The sequence below is a fragment of the Triticum dicoccoides genome, chromosome 3B (genome assembly GCF_002162155.2).
Source record: "Triticum dicoccoides isolate Atlit2015 ecotype Zavitan chromosome 3B, WEW_v2.0, whole genome shotgun sequence".
In the NCBI taxonomy this organism is placed as follows: domain Eukaryota; kingdom Viridiplantae; phylum Streptophyta; class Magnoliopsida; order Poales; family Poaceae; genus Triticum; species Triticum dicoccoides.
In genome coordinates this window covers 261,914,170-261,937,330 of record NC_041385.1, presented here as the reverse complement: position 1 = coordinate 261,937,330, position 23,161 = coordinate 261,914,170, and the positions used below count along the sequence as shown (strand labels likewise).

At 47.8% G+C, this 23,161-nt stretch overlaps 2 protein-coding genes across 3 annotated transcripts; one reads left to right on the top strand and one right to left on the bottom strand.

Annotated features, from left to right (window-relative positions):
- The first annotated feature begins 13,478 nt into the window (after nt 1–13,478).
- On the top strand, nt 13,479–14,584 carry LOC119275840 (early nodulin-like protein 1). The gene is made up of 2 exons (XM_037556766.1): nt 13,479–13,823; nt 13,955–14,584. The coding sequence occupies exons 1-2, from the start codon at nt 13,607–13,609 to the stop codon at nt 14,350–14,352; spliced, it is 615 nt and encodes a 204-aa protein (XP_037412663.1). The 5' UTR covers nt 13,479–13,606; the 3' UTR covers nt 14,353–14,584.
- A 153-nt stretch (nt 14,585–14,737) lies between these two features.
- On the bottom strand, nt 14,738–17,946 carry LOC119275839. 2 transcript variants are annotated; one of them, XM_037556765.1, is made up of 7 exons: nt 17,359–17,946; nt 17,100–17,153; nt 16,787–16,996; nt 15,740–15,840; nt 15,545–15,642; nt 15,103–15,227; nt 14,738–15,020 (listed from the first exon to the last, which is right to left on the bottom strand). In XM_037556765.1, the coding sequence occupies exons 1-7, from the start codon at nt 17,866–17,868 to the stop codon at nt 14,868–14,870; spliced, it is 1,251 nt and encodes a 416-aa protein (XP_037412662.1). In that variant the 5' UTR covers nt 17,869–17,946; the 3' UTR covers nt 14,738–14,867. The 2 variants fall into 2 exon arrangements, with proteins under 2 accessions (XP_037412662.1, XP_037412661.1); XM_037556764.1 differs by having other exon boundaries at nt 15,740–15,879; nt 17,359–17,943.
- Between the last annotated feature and the right edge of the window lie 5,215 nt (nt 17,947–23,161).

Sequence of the window (23,161 nt, the reverse complement as noted above, 5' to 3'; positions counted from 1 at the left end):
GGGACGGCGGCGGCGGGACGAGGACGACGGGACGAGGACGAGGACGACGGGGCGGCGTCGCGGCGTTGGGGCGACGTCGAGGCGGCGGGGCAGCGGCGTCGGGGCGGCGTCGAGGCGGCGGGGCAGCGGCGTCGGGGAAGGGGATCGAGGGCGAGGGAGAGAGGTGGGCCACCGGGGAGGAACTATGGATGGGGGCGGCACAATACTAATGGTGCACCATCCCTCGCTGCGCCATAAGTACATCCACACTAATGGCGCACCTCACCCTGGTGCGCCATCAGTAAAAAAAATTCCTGCTCGAGCCAACAGGTTATATTCCACCTGACCTAATCCACATCAAGCTCCCTCTACTAGCTCGACTGGTCAGCAGCCAGTTCTCACACCAAGAGGTCCTGGGTTCGATTCCCAGGCTCCACAATTTTTTTTCATTTAAAATGTTGTTTGATACTTATTTGTGTTTAAATATGTTCAAACTTGTTTAAATCATAACAGTAATATTTTTTTATAAGACAGTAATAATTTTTTTTAAAAATATCATCAAACAGTAATGCCGGTGGAGCGGGGGAGGGTGCGGGGGGTGCGGGGCGGTCGACGGCGGCGGTTGAGTAGGGGAGGGGTGCGGGGGGTCGGCGGCGGCGGCGGGTGGACGTCGAAAAAGTTGCATAGGCCAAATAGCATTTCACGGACGTGCGCGTCCATGATCCCACGGATTGCAACTGGAAGTATCTGCGTCATCAGCACGTGACAGTCGTGAGACTTCATCCCACTGAACTTCTGCTTCGCTCTAGGTATCTGCTTATCTTCCCCGCGTAACCGTAAGGAAGTTTTACTCCTAGGAGGCAGGTGAAAAACTGCTCGATCTCCTCCTGACATAGAGTGAAGCACGCGGGAGGGTAGTCATTTCCGGTCTTCTTGGCCTTTTTGCCTTTGCGACGACTTTCTGTGTCCTGCTTCGCCTCATCATCATCATCATCATCATCATCATCATCATCATCATCATCATTAGCGTGAAGCTCCTGCCTAATGCCCATTGATTTCAAGTCTGCCCTTGCTTTCGGCCCATCTTTGGTCCTCTCTGGCATGTTGAGCAGGGTACCAAGCAGACTCTCGCACACGTTCTTCGTGATATGCATGACATCAAGGCTGTGAGGCACACGGTAGATCTTCCAGTACGGCAAGTCCCAGAAAACAGGCCTCGTTTTCCATACCTTCAGCAGCGGCTCTGGCGCCTTTCGCTTCTTTCCCGGCTCTGGCGCCTTTTGCTTCTTTCCCGGCAGTGGGCAGTCTTTCCAATTTTTCAACAGCTTGTCTATTTCCTCGCCGCTCCTCGTACACGGGCGTTTTTGGGGTTCGGTTTCACCATCGAACAGATCCTTGCGTTTCCTCCACGAGTCATCGTCGCGAAGCCACCTTCGATGTCCCATGAACACGGTTTTCAAAGACCCGGGATCTCTATCTAGCTGACGATACGTTGTGTCATCCATGCACCTTACGCATCCAGAAAATCCGTGGACTACCTGCCCCGCGAGATATCCGTAACCGAGATTGTCGTGCACTGTCGTGAGCAGTGCGGCTCTCATAGGGAAATATTCTTTCTCTGCAGCGTCCCACGTATTGGCTGGCGTTTTCCACAGCGTTTCAAGCTCCTCTTTCAGCAGCCCCAGATATAGATTGATGTCGTTCCCTGGTTGTTTCGGCCCTTCAATTAGCATACTCATGTGAATGTACTTCCTCTTCATGCACAACCAGGGGGGAAGGTTGTACATCCACACAAACACAGGCCAGGTGCTATGTGTGCTTCTCTGGCTGCCAAACGGATTGACTCCATCGGTGCTCGCGCCCAGCACGATGTTCCTTGGATCTTCCCAAATTCTGGGTATTCGAAGTTCAACGCTTGCCACTGGCTCGCATCCTTAGGGTGACTCAGCATCTTGTCTTTTTATCTATCTCCGGATCATTTGCGTCATCTTCTCGCTTCTTCTCCTCCCTATCCGCGTGCCAACGCAGGAGCTTTGCTACCTTAGGGTCCGCGAAATACCGCTGCAGACGAGGAGTGATCGGAAAGTACCACACCACTTTTCGAGGAGCTTTCTTCCTCTTCTTGTATCGAGTGACGCCGCACACCGGACATATGGTAGACTCCGTGTGCTCGTCCCGATAAATGATGCAATTGCTCATGCACACATGGTATTTCACGTGCGGTAAATCCAGAGGACACAAGATTTTCTTCGCCTCCTCCAAACTGGTCAGGCACTTGTTCCCCTTGGGAAGACGTTCGTGCCAGAATGACATGTTCTCATCGAAGCATGCGTCGGTCATTTTGTGTTTTACCTTCATCTCCAGAGCCATGAGCGTTACTTTTAGGCGGGTATCCTCGGGCCTGCATCCTTCATACAATGGAGTAACCGCGTCTAACTCAAGTTGATCCATCTTGGCTTTCTCTCGGGCGGCAGCTCTTGCGTTATCCGTCTGCTTGAGAAGCAGCTCTTGAATATGAGGGTCCTGCACCCAGCCCATCAATGGTCCAGCATCGTCTGCTCTGCCGGCATCATCATCATGTCCTGCATCTTCTACATGATGACTGTGTACAGCATCACCGTCGTGATCATCTCCTGGGGATTCTTCGTCTTCTCGCCCGCCCGAGCCGCGGTGGTTGTCTTGCTGCCCTTCCTCATTTCTTGTCCGGCCCCCATGGACGACTTCGTAGTCATCTTCATCACCTTGCCACCGATAGCCATCCATGAAACCACGCAAGAGCAGGTGGTCCCGCACCTGCCCGGAATCCGGGTCCGCAATAAGGCTCTTCAGCTTGCATCTTCGACACGGACATCTTATCTCCGTCTCGTTCTTTTGAAGCATCTCGGCCTTCGCGGACCTCAAAAACCTATTCACGATGCCTTCGGTCATCGTGCAGACCATGGTCGCCTGCGGGGTAGAGCAAAACGATATTTTAGAACCAAGAAAAAATTTGGCATGACTTTCCCTAAAAGTAGGACCAAAAAGAATGCTTAATGCAAAAATTCTCGCCGAAACGGAAATGAATCAACATTCCGGCAAAATATTGGCAACTATCGCATTTCAAATACCGGTACACCTCCAAACACAAACACATATGAAACACCACAAACATATGCAACACCACGAACATACATAGATCTAGCTAGGCCATAAAAAGTGCATGTGCACATTGTTGTAGGGAGAACAACATAAATATAGCTTCCCCCCTTACTTACCTATCAAAACTAGGTAATTTAACCACTTAATTTGAATGAATCTATGGTGGAAATGAGGTGAAAAAGAGGAGGCACCCGAGACAAGGAGGAGGCGGTGGAGAGAATGAAGTGGGGAGAAAGTGAGTGTGGGAGGAGAGGCTGTCCAAAATATCTTGTTGCTGCCCACTTACTAATGGCGCACCAACCGTAAATGCGCCATTAATAATCCAGGTTACTAATGGCGCATCCTCTGGTGATGCGCCATTAGTAGTTTTGCAAAAAAAAACATACTAATGGCGCACTGTCCCACGGTGCGCCATTACTAGTTTAAACTAGTAATGGCGCACGGTAGAACAGTGCGCCATTAGTAGTTTTGCAAAAAAAGAAATAAAAATATAATAAAAAAACAACATTAGTGGCGCACTTTCTGACAGGTGCGCCATTACTAGTTACAACTAGTAATGGCGCACTTCATCTGGATGCGCCATTAGTATGTTTGGACAAGCGCACTAGTTCAAAAAAAAATTGTTACTAATGGCGCACCTTGGGCCAGGTGCGCCATTAGTAGTTTCAACACTAATGGCGTATCAGAAGGTGGTGCACCATTAGTATATACTAATGGCGCACCACTTGTCTGGTGCGCCATTAGTGTCAATCCCATCTATAGCCCTTTTTCTAGTAGTGTGAACTTAGTACCTGATAGTATTTTGCTTGTCTATGTTTGTTTGTAGATAGATGGCTCGTGTTGTTCTTCTGTTGAATTTTAATGCATTCCTTGAGAAAGCAAAGTTGAAAGATGATGGTAGCAATTACACGGACTGGGTCCGTAACCTAAGGATTATCCTCATTGCTGCACAGAAAAGTTACGTCCTGGAAGCACCGCTGGGTGCCAGGCCTGCTGCTGATGCAACTGACGACGTTAAGAACGTCTGGCAGAGCAAAGCTGATGACTACTCTATAGTTCAGTGTGCCATGCTTTACGGCTTAGAACCGGGCCTTCAACGATGTTTTGAATGTCATGGAGCATATGAGATGTTCCAGGAGTTGAAGTTAATATTTCAAGCAAATGCCCGGATTGAGAGATATGAAGTCTCCAATAAGTTCTACAACTGCAAGATGGAGGAGAATAGTTCTGTTAGTGAGCATATACTCAAAATGTCTGGGTGTAATAATCACTTGATTCAACTGGGAGTTAATCTTCCGGATGATAGCGTCATTGACAGAATTCTCCAATCACTGCCACCAAGCTACAAGAGCTTTGTGATGAACTATAATATGCAAGGGATGAACAAGACTATTCCCGAGCTCTTCGCAATGCTAAAGGCTGCGGAGGTAGAAATCAAAAAGGAGCATCAAGTGTTGATGGTCAACAAGACCACTAGTTTCAAGAAAAAGGGCAAAGGGAAGAAGAAGGGGAACTTCAAGAAGAACAGCAAGCAAGTTGCTGCTCAAGAGAAGAAACCCAAGTCTGGACCTAAGCTTGAAACTGAGTGCTTCTACTGCAAGCAGACTGGTCACTGGAAGCGGAACTGCCCCAAGTATTTGGCGGATAAGAAGGATGGCAAAGTAAACAAAGGTATATGTGATATACATGTTATTGATGTGTACCTACCTAGAGCTCGTAGTAGCACCTGGGTATTTGATACTGGTTCTGTTGCTAATATTTGCAACTCAAAACAGGGACTACGGAATAAGCGAGCACTGGCCAAGGACGAGGTGACGATGCGCGTGGGAAACGGTTCCAAAGTCGATGTGATCGCAGTCGGCACGCTACCTCTACATCTACCTTCGGGATTAGTTTTAAACCTGAATAATTGTTATTTGGTGCCAGCGTTGAGCATGAACATTATATCTGGATCTTGTTTGATGCGAGACGGTTATTCATTTAAATCAGAGAATAATGGTTGTTCTATTTATATGAGTAATATCTTTTATGGTCATGCACCCTTGAAGAGTGGTCTATTTTTACTGAATCTCGATAGTAGTGATACACATATTCATAGTGTTGAAACCAAAAGATGCAGAGTTGATAACGATAGTGCAACTTATTTTGGCACTGCCGTTTGGGTCATATCGGTGTAAAGCGCATGAAGAAACTCCATACTGATGGGCTTTTGGAATCACTTGATTATGAATCACTTGGTACTTGCGAACCGTGCCTCATGGGCAAGATGACTAAAACGCCGTTCTCCGGAACTATGGAGCGAGCAACTGATTTGCTGGAAATCATACATACTGATGTTTGTGGTCCAATGAATGTTGAGGCTCGCGGCGGGTATCGTTATTTTCTCACCTTCACAGATGATTTGAGCAGATATGGATATATCTACTTGATGAAACACAAGTCTGAAACATTTGAAAAGTTCAAAGAATTTCAGAGTGAAGTGGAAAATCATCGTATCAAAAAAATAAAGTTTCTACGATCTGATCGTGGAGGTGAATATTTGAGTTACGAGTTTGGCCTACACTTGAAACAATGTGGAATAGTTTCGCAACTCACGCCACCTGGAACACCACAACGAAATGGTGTGTCCGAACGTCGTAATCGTACTTTACTTGATATGGTGCGATCTATGATGTCTCTTACTGATTTACCGCTATCGTTTTGGGGTTATGCTTTAGAGACGGACGCATTCACGTTAAATAGGGCACCATCAAAATCCGTTGAGACGACGCCTTATGAACTGTGGTTTGGCAAGAAACCAAAGTTGTCGGTTCTTAAAGTTTGGGGCTGCGATGCTTATGTGAAGAAACTTCAACAGATAAGCTCGAACCCAAATCGGAGAAATGTGTCTTCATAGGATACCCAAAAGAGACTGTTGGGTACACCTTCTATCACAGATCCGAAGGCAAGACATTCGTTGCTAAGAATGGATCCTTTCTAGAGAAGGAGTTTCTCTCGAAAGAAGTGAGTGGGAGGAAAGTAGAACTTGATGAGATAACTGTATCTACTCCCTTATTGGAAAGTAGTTCATCACGAGAACCGGTTCCTGTGACAACTACACCAATTAGTGAGGAAGCTAATGATAATGATCATGAAACTTCAAATCAAGTTTCTACTGAACCTCGTAGGTCTACCAGAGTAAGATCCGCACCAGAGTGGTACGGTAATCCTATTCTGGAAGTCATGTTACTTGACCATGATGAACCTACGAACTATGAGGAAGCGATGATGAGCCCAGATTTCGCAAAATGGCTAGAAGCCATGAAATCTGAGATGGGATCCATGTATGAAAACAAAGTATGGACTTTGGTTAACTTGCCCGATGATCGGCAAGCCATTGAAAATAAATGGATCTTTAAGAAGAAGACTGACGCTGATGGTAATGTTACTGTCTATAAAGCTCGACTTGTTGCAAAAGGTTTTCAACAAGTTCAAGGGGTTGACTACGATGAGACTTTCTCACCCGTAGCGATGCTTAAGTCTGTCCGAATCATGTTGGCTATTGCTGCATTTCATGATTATGAAATTTGGCAAATGGATGTCAAGACTGCATTCTTGAATGGATTTCTAGAAGAAGAGTTGTATATGATGCAGCCGGAAGGTTATATTGATCCAAAAGGTGCTGACAAAGTGTGCAAGCTCCAGCGTTCCATTTATGGACTGGTGCAAGCATCTCGGAGTTGGAATAAACACTTTGATAGTGTGATCAAAGCATATGGTTTTATACAGACTTTTGGAGAAGCCTGTATTTACAAGAAAGTGAGTGGGAGCTCTGTAGCATTTCTAATTTTATATGTAGATGACATATTATTAATTGGAAATGATATAGAATTTCTGGATAGCATAAAGGGATACTTGAATAAAAGTTTTTCAATGAAAGACCTCGGTGAAGCTGCTTACATATTGGGCATCAAGATCTATAGAGATAGATCAAGACGCTTAATAGGACTTTCACAAAGCACATACCTTGACAAAATTTTGAAAAAGTTCAAAATGGATCAGGCTAAGAAAGGATTCATGCCTGTGCTACAAGGTGTGAAGTTGAGTCAAACTCAATGCCCGACCACAGCAGAAGATAGAGAGAAAATGAAAAATGTTCCCTATGCTTCAGCCATAGGCTCTATCATGTATGCAATGCTGTGTACCAGACCTGACGTATGCTTAGCAGTAAGCTTGGCAGGAAGGTACCAAAGTAATCCAGGAGTGGATCACTGGACAACGGTCAAGAACATCCTGAAACACCTGAAAAGGTCTAAGGATATGTTTCTCGTATATGGAGGTGACAAAGAGCTAGTCGTAAATGGTTACGTCGATGCAAGCTTTGACACTGATCCGGACGATTCTAAATCGCAAACCGGATACGTGTTTTTATTAAACGGTGGAGCTGTAAGTTGGTGCAGTTCTAAACAAAGCGTCGCGGCGGGATCTACATGTGAAGCGGAGTACATAGCTGCTTCGGAAGCAGCAAATGAAGGAGTCTGGATGAAGGAGTTCATTACCGATCTAGGTGTCATACCTAGTGCATCGGGACCAATGAAGATCTTCTGTGACAATACTGGTGCAATTGCCTTGGCAAAGGAATCCAGATTTCACAAGAGGACCAAGCACATCAAGAGACGCTTCAATTCCATTCGGGACCAAGTCCAAGTGGGAGACATAGAGATTTGCAAGATACATACGGATCTGAATGTTGCAGACCCGTTGACTAAGCCTCTCTCACGAGCAAAACATGATCAGCACCAAGACTCCATGGGTGTTAGAATCATTACTATGTAATCTAGATTATTGACTCTAGTGCAAGTGGGAGACTGAAGGAAATATGCCCTAGAGGCAATAATAAAGTTATTATTTATTTCCTCATATCATGATAAATGTTTATTATTCATGCTAGAATTGTATTAACCGAAAACATGATACATGTGTGAATAGATAGACAAACATATAGTCACTAGTATGCCTCTACTTGACTAGCTCATTAATCAAAGATGGTTATGTTTCCTAACCATAGACATGTGTTGTCATTTGATTAATGGGATCACATCATTAGGAGAATGATGTGATTGACATGACCCATTCCGTTAGCCTAGCACTTGATCGTTTAGTATACTGCTATTGCTTTCTTCATGACTTATACAAGTTCCTGTAACTATGAGAATTGTGCAACTCCCGTTTACCGGAGGAACACTTTGTGTGCTACCAAACGTCACAACGTAACCGGGTGATTATAAAGGTGCTCTACAGGTGTCTCCGAAGGTACATGTTGGGTTGGCATAATTCGAGATTAGGTTTTGTCACTCCGATTGTCGGAGAGGTATCTCTGGGCCCTCTCGGTAATACTCATCACCTAAGCCTTGCAAGCATTGTAACTAATGAGTTAGTTCTGAGATGATGTATTACGGAACGAGTAAAGAGACTTGCCAGTAACGAGATTGAACTAGGTATTGGATACCGACGATCAAATCTCGGGCAAGTAACATACCGATGACAAAGGGAACAACGTATGTTGTTATGCGATTTGACCGATAAAGATCTTCGTAGAATATGTAGGAACCAATATGGGCATCCAGGTCCCGCTATTGGTTATTGACCGAGAATGGTTCTAGGTCATGTCTACATAGTTCTTGAACCCGTAGGGTCCGCACGCTTAACGTTACGATGACAGTTTTATTATGAGTTTATAAGTTTTGATGTACCGAAGTTTGTTTGGAGTCCCGGATGTGATCACGGACATGATGAGGAGTCTCGAAATGGTCGAGACATAAAGATCGATATATTGGAAGCCTATATTTGGACATCGAAATCGTTCCGGGTGAAATCGGCATTTTACCGGAGTACCGAGAGGTTACCGGAACCCCCCGGGGGGTTATTGGGCCTTCATGGGCCATGAGGGAGAAGAGGGAAGGAGCCAGGAGGGGGCCGCGCGCCCCTCCCCCTCCTAGTCCGAATAGGACAAGGGAAGGGGGGCGGCGCCCCCCCTTTCCTTCCCCTCTTCCTCCTCTTTCCCCCCTTCTCCTACTCCTACTTGGAAAGAAGGGAGTCCTACTCCCGGTGGGAGTAGGACTCCCCCCTTGGCGCACCCTCCTTGGCCGGTCGCCTCCTTCCCCCTGGCTCCTTTATATACGGGGGCGGGGGCACCCCATAGACACACAAGTTGATCTACGGATCGTTCCTTAGCCGTGTGCGGTGCCTCCCTCCACCATATTCCACCTCGGTCATATCGTCGCGGAGTTTAGGCGAAGCCCTGCGCCGGTAGAACATCATCATCGTCACCACGCCGTCGTGCTGACGAAACTCATCTCCGGAGCTCGGCTGGATGGAGACCGGAGATCGTCATCGAGCTGAACATGTGCTGAACTCGGAGGCCCCGACGTTCGGTGCTTGGATCGATCGGATCGTGAAGACGTACGACTACATCAACCGCGTTGTGCTAACGCTTCCGCTTACGGTCTACGAGGGTACGTGGACGAACACTCTCCCCTCTCGTTGCTATGCCATCACCATGATCTTGCGTGTGCGTAGGAATTTTTTTGAAATTACTACGTTCCCCAACAGTTATATGATCCGATTATGTTATTATTGTTGAGAGAACTTGCACTAGTGAAAGTATGAACCTTAGGCCTTGTTTCCTAGCATTGCAATACTGTTTACACTCACTTTTATCATTAGTTACCTTGCTGTTTTTATAATTTCAGATTACAAAAACCTATATCTACCATCCATATTGCACTTGTATCACCATCTCTTCGCCGAACTAGTGCACCTATACAATTTACCATTGTATTGGGTGTGTTGAGGACACAAGAGACTCTTTGTTATTTGGTTGTGGGGTTGTTTGAGAGAGACCATCTTCATCCTACGCCTCCCACAGATTGATAAACCTTAGGTCATCCACTTGAGGGAAATTTGCTACTGTCCTACAAACCTCTGTACTTTGAGGCCAACAACGTCTACAAGAAGAAGGTTGTATGCTAGACATCAACCCCCCGCGTCGCCTCCCCGAGCGGGGCGACCGGGAGGCCTTCTCCCTGCCTCCTCCCAGTGCTTCCCCCTCCTTTTCCCCTCCCGTCACCGCCGGCGTAGGCCACCGGGCCTTGCTCGCGTGGTGCCGGTGGCGGCGGCCCCGTTCTTTTCCCTTCCGCGCGGCGCTGCAGCTCGGGCGATGGCGGCCGGCGGCGGTGCATCCAGGCTGGCGACGGATCTGGCGGCGGCTCGTCTTCGCGGGCAGCGCATCTCCGGGTGGCGAGGTGGCGGCGGCGCGGCTGCTTGGCTGCGAGGCGGCGGGATGGCTGGCGGCGGAGCCCTTCCGGCCCGGATCTGGCCCCATTTGGGTCTGGGTGGGCCTGGCGTGTGCTTTCTGGCGTCTTCTCCAGCGGTGGGAGGTGTGGCTCGGGCTGGGGGTGGCGGAGATGGCGGCGCGTGTACTACAGCGCAGCGATGGGAGGTTCACGAGCCCGCTTCAGGCTTGGTCGAGCATGGATGTGCTACCTCTTGAGCATGCGTTGGTTTTCCCTTGAAGATGAAAGGGTGATGCAGCAAAGTAGCGTAAGTATTTCCCTCAGTTTTGAGAACCAAGGTATCAATCCAGTAGGAGACAACGCACAAGTCACCTAGTACCTGCACAAACAATCAACAACCTTGCAACCAACGCGATAAAGGGCTTGTCAATACCTTCACGGTCACTCACAAAAATGAGATCTAATAGAGATAGTAAAGTAAATATTTTTGGTATTTTTGTTGTATTGATTGGAAAATAAAGATTGCAAAATAGTAAACGAGATCCGATATAATGGAAAAGAGATGTAATATAATAGGAAAGAGACCCGGGGGCCATAGGTTTCACTAGTGGCTTCTCTCAAGATATCATGTATTACGGTGGGTGAACAAATTACTGCCGAGCAATTGATAAAAAAGCGCATAATTATGAAGACATCTAAGGTAATGATCATGAATATAGGCATCACGTCCGTGTCAAGTAGACCGAAAAGATTCTGCATGTACTACTATTACTCCACACATCGACTGCTATCCAGCATGCATCTAGAGTATTAAGTTCATAAGAACGGAGTAACGCATTAAGCAAGATGACATGATGTGGAGGGATAAACTCAAGCAATATGATATAAATCCCATCTTTTTAGCCTCGATGGCAACAATACAATACGTGCCTTGCTGCCCCTACTGTCACTGGGAAAGGACACCGCAAGATTGAACCCAAAGTTAAGCACTTCTCCCATTGCAAGAAAGATCAATCTAGTAGGCCAAACTAAACCGATAATTCGAAGAGACTTACAAAGATATCAAATCATGCATATAAGAATTCAGATAAGAACCAAATAATATTCATAGATAATCTTGTTCATAAATCCACAATTCATCGGATCTCAGCAAACACATCGCAAAAGAGTATTACATCAAATAGATCTCCAAGAACATCAAGGAGAACTTTGTATTGAGAATCAAAGAGAGAGAAGAAGCCATCTAGCTGATAACTATGGACCCGAAGGTCTGTGGTAAACTACTCACGCTTCATCGGAGAGGCTATGGTGTTGATGTAGAAGCCCTCCGTGATCGATTCCCCCTCCGACAGATCGCCAAAAAAGGCCCCAAGATGGGATCTCACCGGTACAGAAGGTTGCGGCGGTGGAAAAGTGGTTTCGTGGCTCTCCCTGATGTTTCTAAGACATAAGAGTATATATAGGCGAAAGAAGTACGTCGGTGGAGCTACGAGGGGCCCACGAGGGTGGGGGGCGCGCCTACCCCCCTGGGCGCGCCCTCATACCTCGTGGCCTCCTCGTGGCGTTCCAGACTTCTACTCCAAGTCTTCTGGTTTGCTTTCGGTCCAAGAAAGATCATCGCGAAGGTTTCATTCCGTTTGGACTCCGTTTGGTATTCTTTTTCTGCAAAACTCTAAAATAGGCAAAAAAAACATAAACTCGCACTGGGCCTCCGGTTAATAGGTTAGTCCCAAAAATAATATAAAAGAGCATATTAAAGCCCATTAAACATCCAAAACAGATAATATAATAGCATGGAACAATAAAAAATTATAGATACGTTGGAGACGTATCAGGGTGCCTGGTTTGCTCCTGTGCCACGTCCGGTCGGTCATCGCCGAGGGTGGTGGAGGTTGTCCCCTCCCATGTGGCCGCTGACCCTGTTGCTCCTCGTTTCCGGTTGGTTCCTCTCGATCACGCCGGTCTCGCTTCGCTTGTGATGGTGAGACGGCGATGGTGACTACGAGTCCGTGGTGGCGCATATTGGTGGACAGCAAGTATGGTGGAGCGCGATGGATCATCTGGGGTCGTGGTTGGTTGACGGTTGGGAGAAATCCTTGTCGGCTTGTCCGGCACCGACACGGTGACGCCCGTGGGCGCCGCCGTGCCTTCCTGAAGGGCGTCGGATATACCCCTTCCCTCCCACGGCCCTTCGCGTACTGGGGGAAACCCTAAGCCATGTCCGGTAGCAGCGTCGTTGTCGTCGCGTTCCTTCTTGAAGGAGTTGCTTGGTATGCGGCGTTTCGGGATGCTAGGAGCGTGGTGGAATTCTCCGGCGGGCGCAGCGCTTGCGAGTCATCTTCATTTTTGTTGATCCGCCGTTGTCGGCATTTTTTCCTTTTGTATTTTCTCTTTCTTTTTTTTTGGGTGTGCATGTGCTGCTTTCACTCCAGCACCCATAATGGGTAGTAACATAGACTAGTAACATGCCCATGTTACTACTCTATGTTACTACCTCTATAGTGGGGAGTAACATATGTGTGGTAACATGGAGCACTTCATTTATTAGGCTATAGACTCACCTTGCCTTGATATGTGTGATGTTACTCATACTAGTAGTAACTAGCTATGTTACCATTTTCATCTCTTTCTTCATTTATTGCATGCCACATCATCTATTTAACCTAGATATGTGTGATGTTACTACTTTTGTTACTCCCATTGTGGGTAGTCTGATGTTGTTGTTTTTTGTAGTATACAAAACGGGGGAAAATCCTTTTTAGGTAATGGATAGCCAACCGAACCGTTTGAACATACACCCCGTCTTCAAATCGGGTCAAGAGCGCGCGCGGCTCTATCAAAGGTAATCAGCGGAAATGAAACCGCCTCGTCACCTTCACATCCCACGTCCCCCTCCTTCATTAAGCACGTCCGTGGCACGCCCGCCCACCTCCCCCACGAAGCAGCGAGCGGAATTCAAAGCGTGGTCAAACCTCCATCAAAGGGAAGTTACCCGGCCTCCCTTGGCCTTCCCCTATAAAACCACACGCCTGGAGCGCGCGCCTGCGCTTCACATACACAGCCGCGCACGCCATTGCATTCCAGGCCGGAGCAACGAGAGAGAGAGAGAGAGAGAGCAGCAGCAGCCTCCTAGGGCCGCGGGCGTCCCTTCCGCCTTCCTCCGCGTCCTGCTGCACCGCCGCCGGGCCGCTGAATCCGAGGTCGTCGATCCGGCCATGGCGGCGCTGATGATCGGTTCCTCCTCCAAGCCTGTGCTCCTCCTCCCCGCGCTGGCCTTCGTCCTTGCATTCGTCGCCATCCCTGCGCTCACGACGCCGGCGCAGGGGCTGGTGTTCCACGTCGGTGGCCCGCGCGGGTGGCGCGTCCCGGATGCCAACACCAGCTATGGCTGGTGGGCCATGAACAACCGCTTCCACGTCGGCGACGAGCTCTGTGAGTCATCCAGCGATCTCATCATTCTTCCATCTCCCTTACCATGTCACCAACGGCGTGCGTACTTGTGTTGTGTATGATTCATCACATGATCGTGTGTCCTGCAACCTGATCTTTTCTTTTGATTCCAGACTTCAAGTACGAGAACGACTCGGTGCTCCTCGTCTCCCGCGAGGAGTTCGACGCCTGCAACGCCACGGACCCCCTGTCAAGGTTCGCCGACGGCAGCACCACGGTGCGTCTCGATAGGCCGGGCTTCTTCTGCTTCATCAGCGGTGAGCCGGGGCATTGCGAGGAGGGCCAGAGGCTCATCGTGCGCGTCATGGTGCACCCGGCCGAGCCTGCGCCCGCGCCTGCTCCGGCCGCCTATGCGCCAGGCCAAGGCGGAGACGGCTCTGGGTCTGGCGGCGGGCACGGTGGGTCTTCACCGGGCACGTCCTCTGGTGCCGCTGCGGTTGCTGCCGGCGGCGTCGCTCTCGCTGCAGCGATGGCCGCTCTTTGTGTCGGTCTCGTCTTGCTGCTTCAGTGATCAGTTTGCTCTTCTAGTAGTTAGTCAGGTTTTATTATTGAGGTTTAATCAATTCCTTCTCTATTAGAGTTCATCCGGTGCTACTAGTCATTCGTGATATGCTAGTACTTATTATCATAATTAGTTTGGTTATCCTGTGTAATGACAATATTGTTTGGCTTTCTTCGATCCCTATGACTGTATTTGGATTATATCTACTACTACTAGTAATCCTTGAATCTTATGCTACTGCGATACTGTGATCCGTGGTAAACTTTCGAGGTTTACATCAATGGTTAATATCTCGTACAAGTTCTTCGGTGAACATAACTGAAGACTAAAAATCAATATGAGTTTACATTTGTCGTGATTGTTTTTGACTGCACAAGTTGAGAAAGATGCAAAGTGAGAACGGCACCAGAATTTAGTCCCATTTCATAAATGCTTGAAAACGTCCAGGGTACAATTATATGTACAAGTTGTTGCACATCCATGTCTCAGTTAGTGAATTATATACACTGATCGGTCAAGAGTGTCTACCATGGCTCAGAATTTTTGGTCCAGTAACTTGCAGCAGGTCTGTGGCTGTCCCAGCCATCCTCTGCTAAAATTAGGTTTACTCGTGCCGTGAGAGTGTTCACTGCGTCGTCCTCCAACATCTCCAGTGGATTGGTCCGGGGCTGCCCAACCTGTAAGGAATAGATGTAGAGTGGCATTTACAGGCGGCGTAGTATTTACAATGGCTGAATGCAAGATTTGAAGATGAAATACCATGGCATTTTGGTACGACGTTAAGTACTGCAGGCAATCTTTGTAGTAGCCACAGTGGTACAGAAGGGCAGCATAGTCCCTAAGCTCACAGGGATTGTGATTCAGTAGGATCAATCTCTCGCAAGCTGCCATCAAGATGCATGGTATGAATGAACCTGGTCAGTGACTGCTAGAAAATGCAGATTTGGAGAAACAGGGACTTAGAGAAAAGAAAGGCAATGGCCTATCTGTTTCCAAAATTCTTGATGGGGAACAAGGAATGTACAGGTGTGGATAGTTTGGATATATCGTGAATAAGAAACAGAAAAATCAAAGGCACTATTGTGAATTATCAATGAGGTGACTTATTCTAATCATTTTAACGGAAGGTCCACGAGTTCCACCACGTCGTCCTTGTATGCACCTCCAAATTAGTAAGAAACTAAACGGAAAAGTGTTGTACCTGCCAAAGCACGACGCATATCACCAAAGCGCACATTAGTCCATACTCCACGCATCAACCTATGTTGAGCAGATTTAGCAGCAGCCATCTCTATGGCACTATAAAAATAAAATCACGTCACTCCAGTGTCGTAATTCGTATCATGTATGATGACAATAGCAATTGTATGCTGACCAGGTTATACACAAAACAAACCTTATATTGCCATGTGACCTTGCCTGACTGCCGCCTACATTACCAGGGCCATGGTGGTTTGCAGCAACAGCATTCAAAAATAAGCTACTTGACTGATTAGACTGGAACGGCCAAAACATACCCTTCAGAGTTTGTAAAATCTGGAAAACGGATTAATCAAAGTATGCCCAAATGTCATTGCATTCAACAGATGTCAACTGTTGGAGCCTTATAAAATCACCATTAAAAGAAGAGAACCAAAGCATGATAGCTAACATTAGGAGAAGAAGCAAACTATCTTAAGAGATAAGCAACCATGTAACGCCCAGAGCAAGCTATTCAGGGTTGGGATACAGTTCCAGGTAAAAGCCCAGTTAAGATATTATTCAGAAAAATACCCAATTAAGAGTTGACACCTAAATTTCTGGTTCTGAGTATACGAATCGGATGTAACGTCCAGAATCATCAGGTGAAAACCACGTAATGTTACCTGGTTTGGGGGACACGTAATAACTTTGCAAATGTAACTTAACTGTTGGGTCTCAAACATGAGCGGGTGAAACAAAAGACCCTAAGGAAAATACATTACTTACAGTTGTATTGTATAATGTGTATGAAGCTAAGAAAGCAATAAGTGGTGAATGCTGAAAAGGCCTGCCAAACTCTAGTTTATTTTCTAAACAGAAGACTTGTATACGGATAAGTATGGAACAGAACCAAATAATAAGTTTAGGCTAGTCCAGAATGTCGTGAGAATGAATTGTCTAAAGTTATGAAACACCTTTGACAGTATTTGCATATAAAATTTGCCAAGAAGGGATTGAACTCAAGTCTCGTTCTGAAACCCAAAACCAATATGGCAGCCATTTTGCTGCTAGTGAAGAAGCTGATGAAAATATCTCTATTCAGCAAACCAGAGCGAGCTAAGATTTCTTAATTGCAGGATACTTCCCCAAAAACATTAAATGAGTATTTAGCAAATGCTCAAAGTTATTCTTGCCTGATACTTCCACAGCTAAATGACGTTTGAAAATGGAACATCTGGAATGAAGATCAAAATAAGCTCACCTCAACCAAAAGTGACTTCGCTGTCATAATATTTGGTTCATCACAAAACTTGCTTCTTCGTTTGTCATAGCCCCTAGGGCGGCCATTGAGATCATGTGGAAAGTAGATCTCCTCATCGAAGTCTAGTAAGCCATATAACCGTAGTGTCTTTAGCATCTCCGAATATATCAACGAAAGCATTAGAGCTGATCCTGATCGGCATGTCAAAGTCTGCCAATTGTAGACAACAAAAACAACATTAGAATGGATAGACCACACACATGGCAATCACGTGAGATTACATACAAAGCGGAGAAGACAGGGTCAATCATACCGAGTGAAGATACATAGCCCGAGCATCTGATGCTACGTTTGTTCTTCGAAAGCCCTGAATGAAAAATTGCAACGTAGTAACATGCTAGCACATCAATTGATGGTACAACTGATAGATGGAACACGATTCCGCATAATTTAATGAAGGGCTTGAAATTGCATATTCGGAGTCTCATATCGATACCAAAATGTGCCCGTGGCATTTATGCCGATTTATCCCAAAATGTAACATGATCGCATCAATTTGACTGTCAAATTACCTTGTGGACGTAGAGGTAGCGGTCGAGGTGGTCGAAGAAGACCTCGGGCGGCGCGCCGGAGGGCGGGAGGAATCCCGCGGCGAGGAACCCGGTGGAAAGGTCGTCAAGGCGAGCAATGAAGGCGTCGACGGGGAGCGGCACAGAGGAGTGGGAGACGAGCGAGTCGTCCTCAGCCGCGATACAGAGCGCGGCCCGCGCGAGATCGGCGCCGCGGCTGATGGCGATGCTGGTCTCAGCGTTGAGCCTCGTGAGCCTCCCGATCTGCACCGCGAACCCGTCCCTCGCCGCCCTAGCGTGATCAGTGACGACCCCCGCGGCATCGAGGGAGTCGTGCAGCACCATCCGAGGTAGGAGACCTCCGCCGCTGTCATCCGCGTCGCCGGAGTTGGCACAGGCCCGGATAGTGTAGGAAGCTCTCCCTCGTCGCCTGCATACAGTCGAGGGGGAGGAGAGGAAGCCGTGGTGGCGGCCGAGACCGGAGGTGGGAGCACACACCGCCGCGCAACTCATGGCGCACGGAGCGGCGAGCTACGGGAGCTACTCAGGGGCAGCGTGAGGCGACGACTACGGGAAAGAAATATCTCGGCCTTTCACCTGCTTCCTCCGGCCGGCTAATCCACCACAATTTGCAATTTCAGAATCGAATTTTACGGAGAAAGGGCCAAATTTGGATGTGAAAAACGTGAACTTAAACTGGTTTAAAACAGCTCTAGCAGAGTCTCTATATGACAGCCTCCCTAAAACGCAGCAACATATAATACGAAAGGCTTATGAGGCAAAGCACAAACACAAAGTAGCTATAAGGCCAACTTCAACGCACGACCGCAAATGATATGGATTATGTTTGATTTCTGTCCATTTGCGTCGGTAAAACGGACACGACCGTCCGTTTGCGGTCACTCATCTGTCGATGCGCTCAACCGACCGCCGCATTTCAAATATTTGTCCGCATTATGAACTTAAATTAAAAAAACATTACAAATAATTAAAAACGATACATATTACATTAACTTAGAAAGTCCACAAAAGTCACGCCCGAACATTCAAATTAAACTTGGAATTAAAAAAAATGTAAAAACTAGAAACCCTAGATCGGGCCATCACCGCCTTGCTGGTCGTCTTCAGTCGTCGTTGTCCTCGTCGTCATCATCCATGGTGAGGTCAATGTACGGCGTGGCTGCCAAAGGTGGGCTGGCGGCCTCATTGGTGGCTGCCAAAGAAGGGCAGGCAACGCCTCAGGTGGTTGCCAAAGAGGCGCGGGCGGCGCCTGCTGTGGTATGTGCCCACCCACGAGGCCGGCGGTTAAGGTGGGTTGCATGGCACCGTGGATGTCCACGTCCAGGACTCCCCCACCAACTCCGGGTTCCAGGTTGCAGCGGGTGGATCCGAAACTGGCTCCTCTTTGACCTCCAGCTCGGGTATGGCCACATCATCGGCACCCGAAAGTGCCATCATCATGTCGAGGCAGTCCTGCTGGGCGCGGTCGTACTCCCTCTCGGACTCCTCGAGCACCCTCCTCACCAGCCCTCCTCCTCTTCGGCGGTCATGGTGGGAGCTGGTGGCAAGGATGACGAGGGGGAGGGCGTGGAACTGTGCATGCACCCGCGCACGACCGCGTGACCTGGGCGAACTGAGAGCACGCACATGGCTAGCAGAGCGCGCCCATGGCGGGCTTGGATCACGATCGGCGAAAAACGTCTGCCGATGCAGGTCGTGCTCGTCCCGGAACCAGGTGTCCCACACGAGAGAATCGACGGTGTACCACTGGCTGTTCAGGAGGTCTGGTGGCTGGCGGGCACGCCGGTAGTCGATCTCCAGCAGACGGGCGCGGCCGCTCGTCGGGATAGGCGGCACGGGCACCCGATCTGGGCTGAGATGCCAGCTGTTGGGGAGATGAGCGTTGTGCTACTTGTGAGCTGCGTGGTTTTTTTCCGAAGAGGAGAAATGATGTAGTACAGTAGAGATAAGTATTTCCCTCGATGAGAACCAAGGTTTATCGAACCAATAGGAGAATCACGCAAAGCCTCATGAACAACACATACACACACAAAAGCAAATACTTGCACCCAACGCGGGCAAGAGGGTTGTCAATCCCCTTGGACTCGTTACTTGCAAAGATCAAATATTGTATAGGTAGATGGATAAATTGCAAAACAAAACAAAATAACATAAAATAAAATAGCAGCAAAGGAATTTAGATTTTAGTAATATGATTAAAGTAGACCTGGGGGGCCATAGTTTTCACTAGAGACTTCTCTCTCTCGAACACATAGCATACGGTGGGTGAACAAATTACTGTTGGGCAATTGATAGAAAAGCGCATAGTTATGATAATATCCAAGGCAATGATCATATATATAGGCATCACGTCCGAGACAAATATACCGACTCCTGTCTGCATCTACTACTATTACTCCATCAATCGGCCGCTATCCAGTATGCATCTATGGTATTAAGTTCATGAAAAACGAAGTAACGCCTTAAGCAAGATGACATGATGTAGACAAAGTAAACCCAATCACTATGAATAAACCCCATCATTTTACCTTTTAATGGCAGCAATACAAATACGTGTCTTGTCCCCTTGTGTCACTGGGATATAGAGCACCGCAAGATTGAACCCATCACAAAGCATATCTCCCATTGAAGATAAATCAATCTAGTTGGCCAAACCAAGCGGATAGATCGAAGAAAAGTACAAAGCTATAACAATCATGCATAATAAAATTTAGAGAAGACTCAATTACTTCTCATGAATATTCAGATCATAAACTCACAATTTATCGGATCCTAACAAACACACCGCAAAATAAGATTACATCGGATAGAACTCCAAGAACATCGAGGAGAACATGGTATTGAAGATCAAAGAGAAAGAAGAAGCCATCTAGCTACTAGCTATGGACCCGTAGGTCTGTGGTGAACTACTCACGCATCATCGGAAGGTAGCAAGGATGATTTAGAGGCCCTCCATGATCGATTCCCCTTCCGGCAGAGTACCAAAAAAGGCCTCCAGATGGGATCGCAAAAGAAAAAAAACTTGCGGTGGCGGAAAAAGGGTTTCAAGTGGCTCTCTGTTGGTTTCCCAATATTAGAGAATTTATAAAGGTGAAATTACGTCAGACGGAGACACATGGGGCCCACAAGGTAACAGGGCACCCCCTCTAGGGTGCGCCCTGTTGCCTCGCCATCTCCTTGATTGTCGTCTGGTCTCCTCCCGAAGCTTCTAGGGTCTCTCTTGTTCAGAAAAAAATCGTTAAAAAGTTCCGTAGCGTTTAGGCTTCGTTTGGTACAGATTTTCTGAAAAACCAAAACAAGCAGAAAACAACAACTGGCACTAGGCACTAGGTTAACAGGTTAATCCGAAAAAATGATATAAAATAGCATAAAAAGTCATATAAAATATCCACGATTGATAATATAATAACATGGAATAAAAAAAATTATAGATACATTGGAGAATGATGACCACAAGTATAGGGGATCAATCATAGTCCTTCGATAAGTAAGAGTGTCGAACCCAACGAGGAGCAGAAGGAAATGACAAGCAGTTTTCAGCAAGGTATTTTTTGCAAGCACTGAAATTGTCGGTAACAGATAGTTTGATAGCAATGTAATTTGAGACGAGCAATAAGTAGTAACGGTAACAAAGGTGCAGAAAGGTAGCCAATCCTTTTTATAGCAAAGGACAGGCTGAAACAGTCTCTTATAATAAGAAAAGTGTTCTTGAGGACACACGGGAATTTCATCTAGTCACTTTCATCATTTTTGTTTGATTGACGTTCGTTACTCTGATGTTGTTCTTACTTGAACAAGCCTCCCAGTTATGATTACCCCCTCTTGCAAGCATCCGCAACTACGAAAGAAGAATTAGGATAAATCTAACCATAGCATGAAACATATGAATCCAAATCAGCCCCTTACGGAATAAAACTACTAGGTATGACCCGCCATAAGGAGTCGGGTTATACCTACAAGCATTCCTGAAGATAGAAGCTCAAGGTTGAAGATGGCGGCTTAGTAAAGGCCCCAAGGCCCAGAGGAGACTTAAGGCCCATAGTGTTAAACCGCCTTGTTCATGTAACTTGTGTTGTAAGTCAAGAAAGATTAAGAGACCGAGCCGGATACAATCTATAAGCCGGCCGGGACTCTGTAGAGCTGCTGGGTGTCAACCTCAGTATATAAAGGGACGACCCGGCGGTGGTTTAGGGTATGAAACAACAACTTGAGAGCTAGGTCAAGCGATTCTGCTTCCTGGTCATCGAGACATACATAATCCCAATCACAACTAGACGTAGGCTTTTACCTTCATCGTAAGGGGCCGAACTAGTATAAATCTCTCGTGTCTCTTGTCCTGATTAACCCCTTCAAGCTTCCTAGTTGCGATGGCTCCATGACTAAGTCCTTGCACTAGGACATCTGACGTGACAATTCCACGATAGTTGGCGCCCACCGTGGGGCCAGCGCACGATGGATTTGAGTTCTTGAAGGGCAGCTTCGAAGGGCTCAAGGGATACGCTGTGGGCCAGATGACCAAGAGTCGTCACGGCAAGCTCTACATCGACGACGCAGGCTGGGGCCCCAAGGCCGGCTCAATTGAGTACGGGTACCGGGTCCCCTTCGGCGGAATCCACGTCTTCATCGGCAAGATCGGCGAGCTGGGCCCTGAGCCGGACATCTGCACCGACCTCATCGAGACGGCTCAGCGTGCGAGACCCGCCCGGGCTCCGCCGGCTGTGAAGCGTGCCTTCGTGGGATGCATCCACGGAGGACTCTCTGAAGGGTCTGCCTCTGATGGTGAGGCGGCCATCTACTCTAACGTCAGCCCGGCGGATCAAGCTAGTGATGATGCGGAAGTGGCACAGTTGAAGCTGGATATGGCGCAAGCTAAAGAAGACCTGGCAGCAGAAGATGTCAGGATAACCGCTGAGCGGGCGGCTCTGGATGTTCAGGCTCAGCAGATCCAAGCGCACGCTTTCCGGCTTACACAAGACCAGAACACGGGTAATGAGGCCATGAGGAGAAGGTATTAGAAGACCCAGTCTCGACTTCCCCCGGTTTATGACCCTCAGAACCTTTTTAACACGCCAGGAGCAGGGCCCAGCAACCCGCCGTGGCTTACTCCACAGACAGGCAACCCGTCGTGGCTCCCTCCGCGTACAGGAATGGACCATGTTGCGACACCCGGGGACAGAGCACCATTTTAGCTGCCAGTAATGGGACCTCCCCGTGTGAACATGGCGCCGCCTCAGTACGTACCAACACCCCCGGGTCATTACTCCAACCCATTGGAAAACATGATAGCAGCGGCAACCCGATTGGCAGCTCTACCAATTGATGGCGACTCTCCGACTGCGGTTGAAACCCGCCGGGTCAGGGAACTTCTTCAGACGGCTTTAGTACAGCAGGAGGCGTACTCATACAGCCGGGACAGGATCCACTCGACCCCTTGTCCAAGCCAAAGCCCAAGTTACAGCAGGCACATGGATTCATCGGCCATATCAAGCAATGTTAGACGCCGTGACCAGCCAGGTGGCGGTAACCCGCCACTTCATGAGGCTGTTAACTTGGTAGAGCAAGAGGGACTACGGCAAGAGGCTGAACGGGCGGCTCAGTTGACGGCTTATCAGCCATATCCGGTTCACCCGGCGACTTCTGTTGAGGCAGGTATAGCCACCCGGACTGGAGGAGTCCCGTGTCTAGTGCCGACTCTACGTAATGAGCAGTTGCCCAAAGATTTTAAAGGACCAAGGAAGGTGCCGAATTACACAGCCGACTTACAGTCTGGGGCGTGGATTGAGAG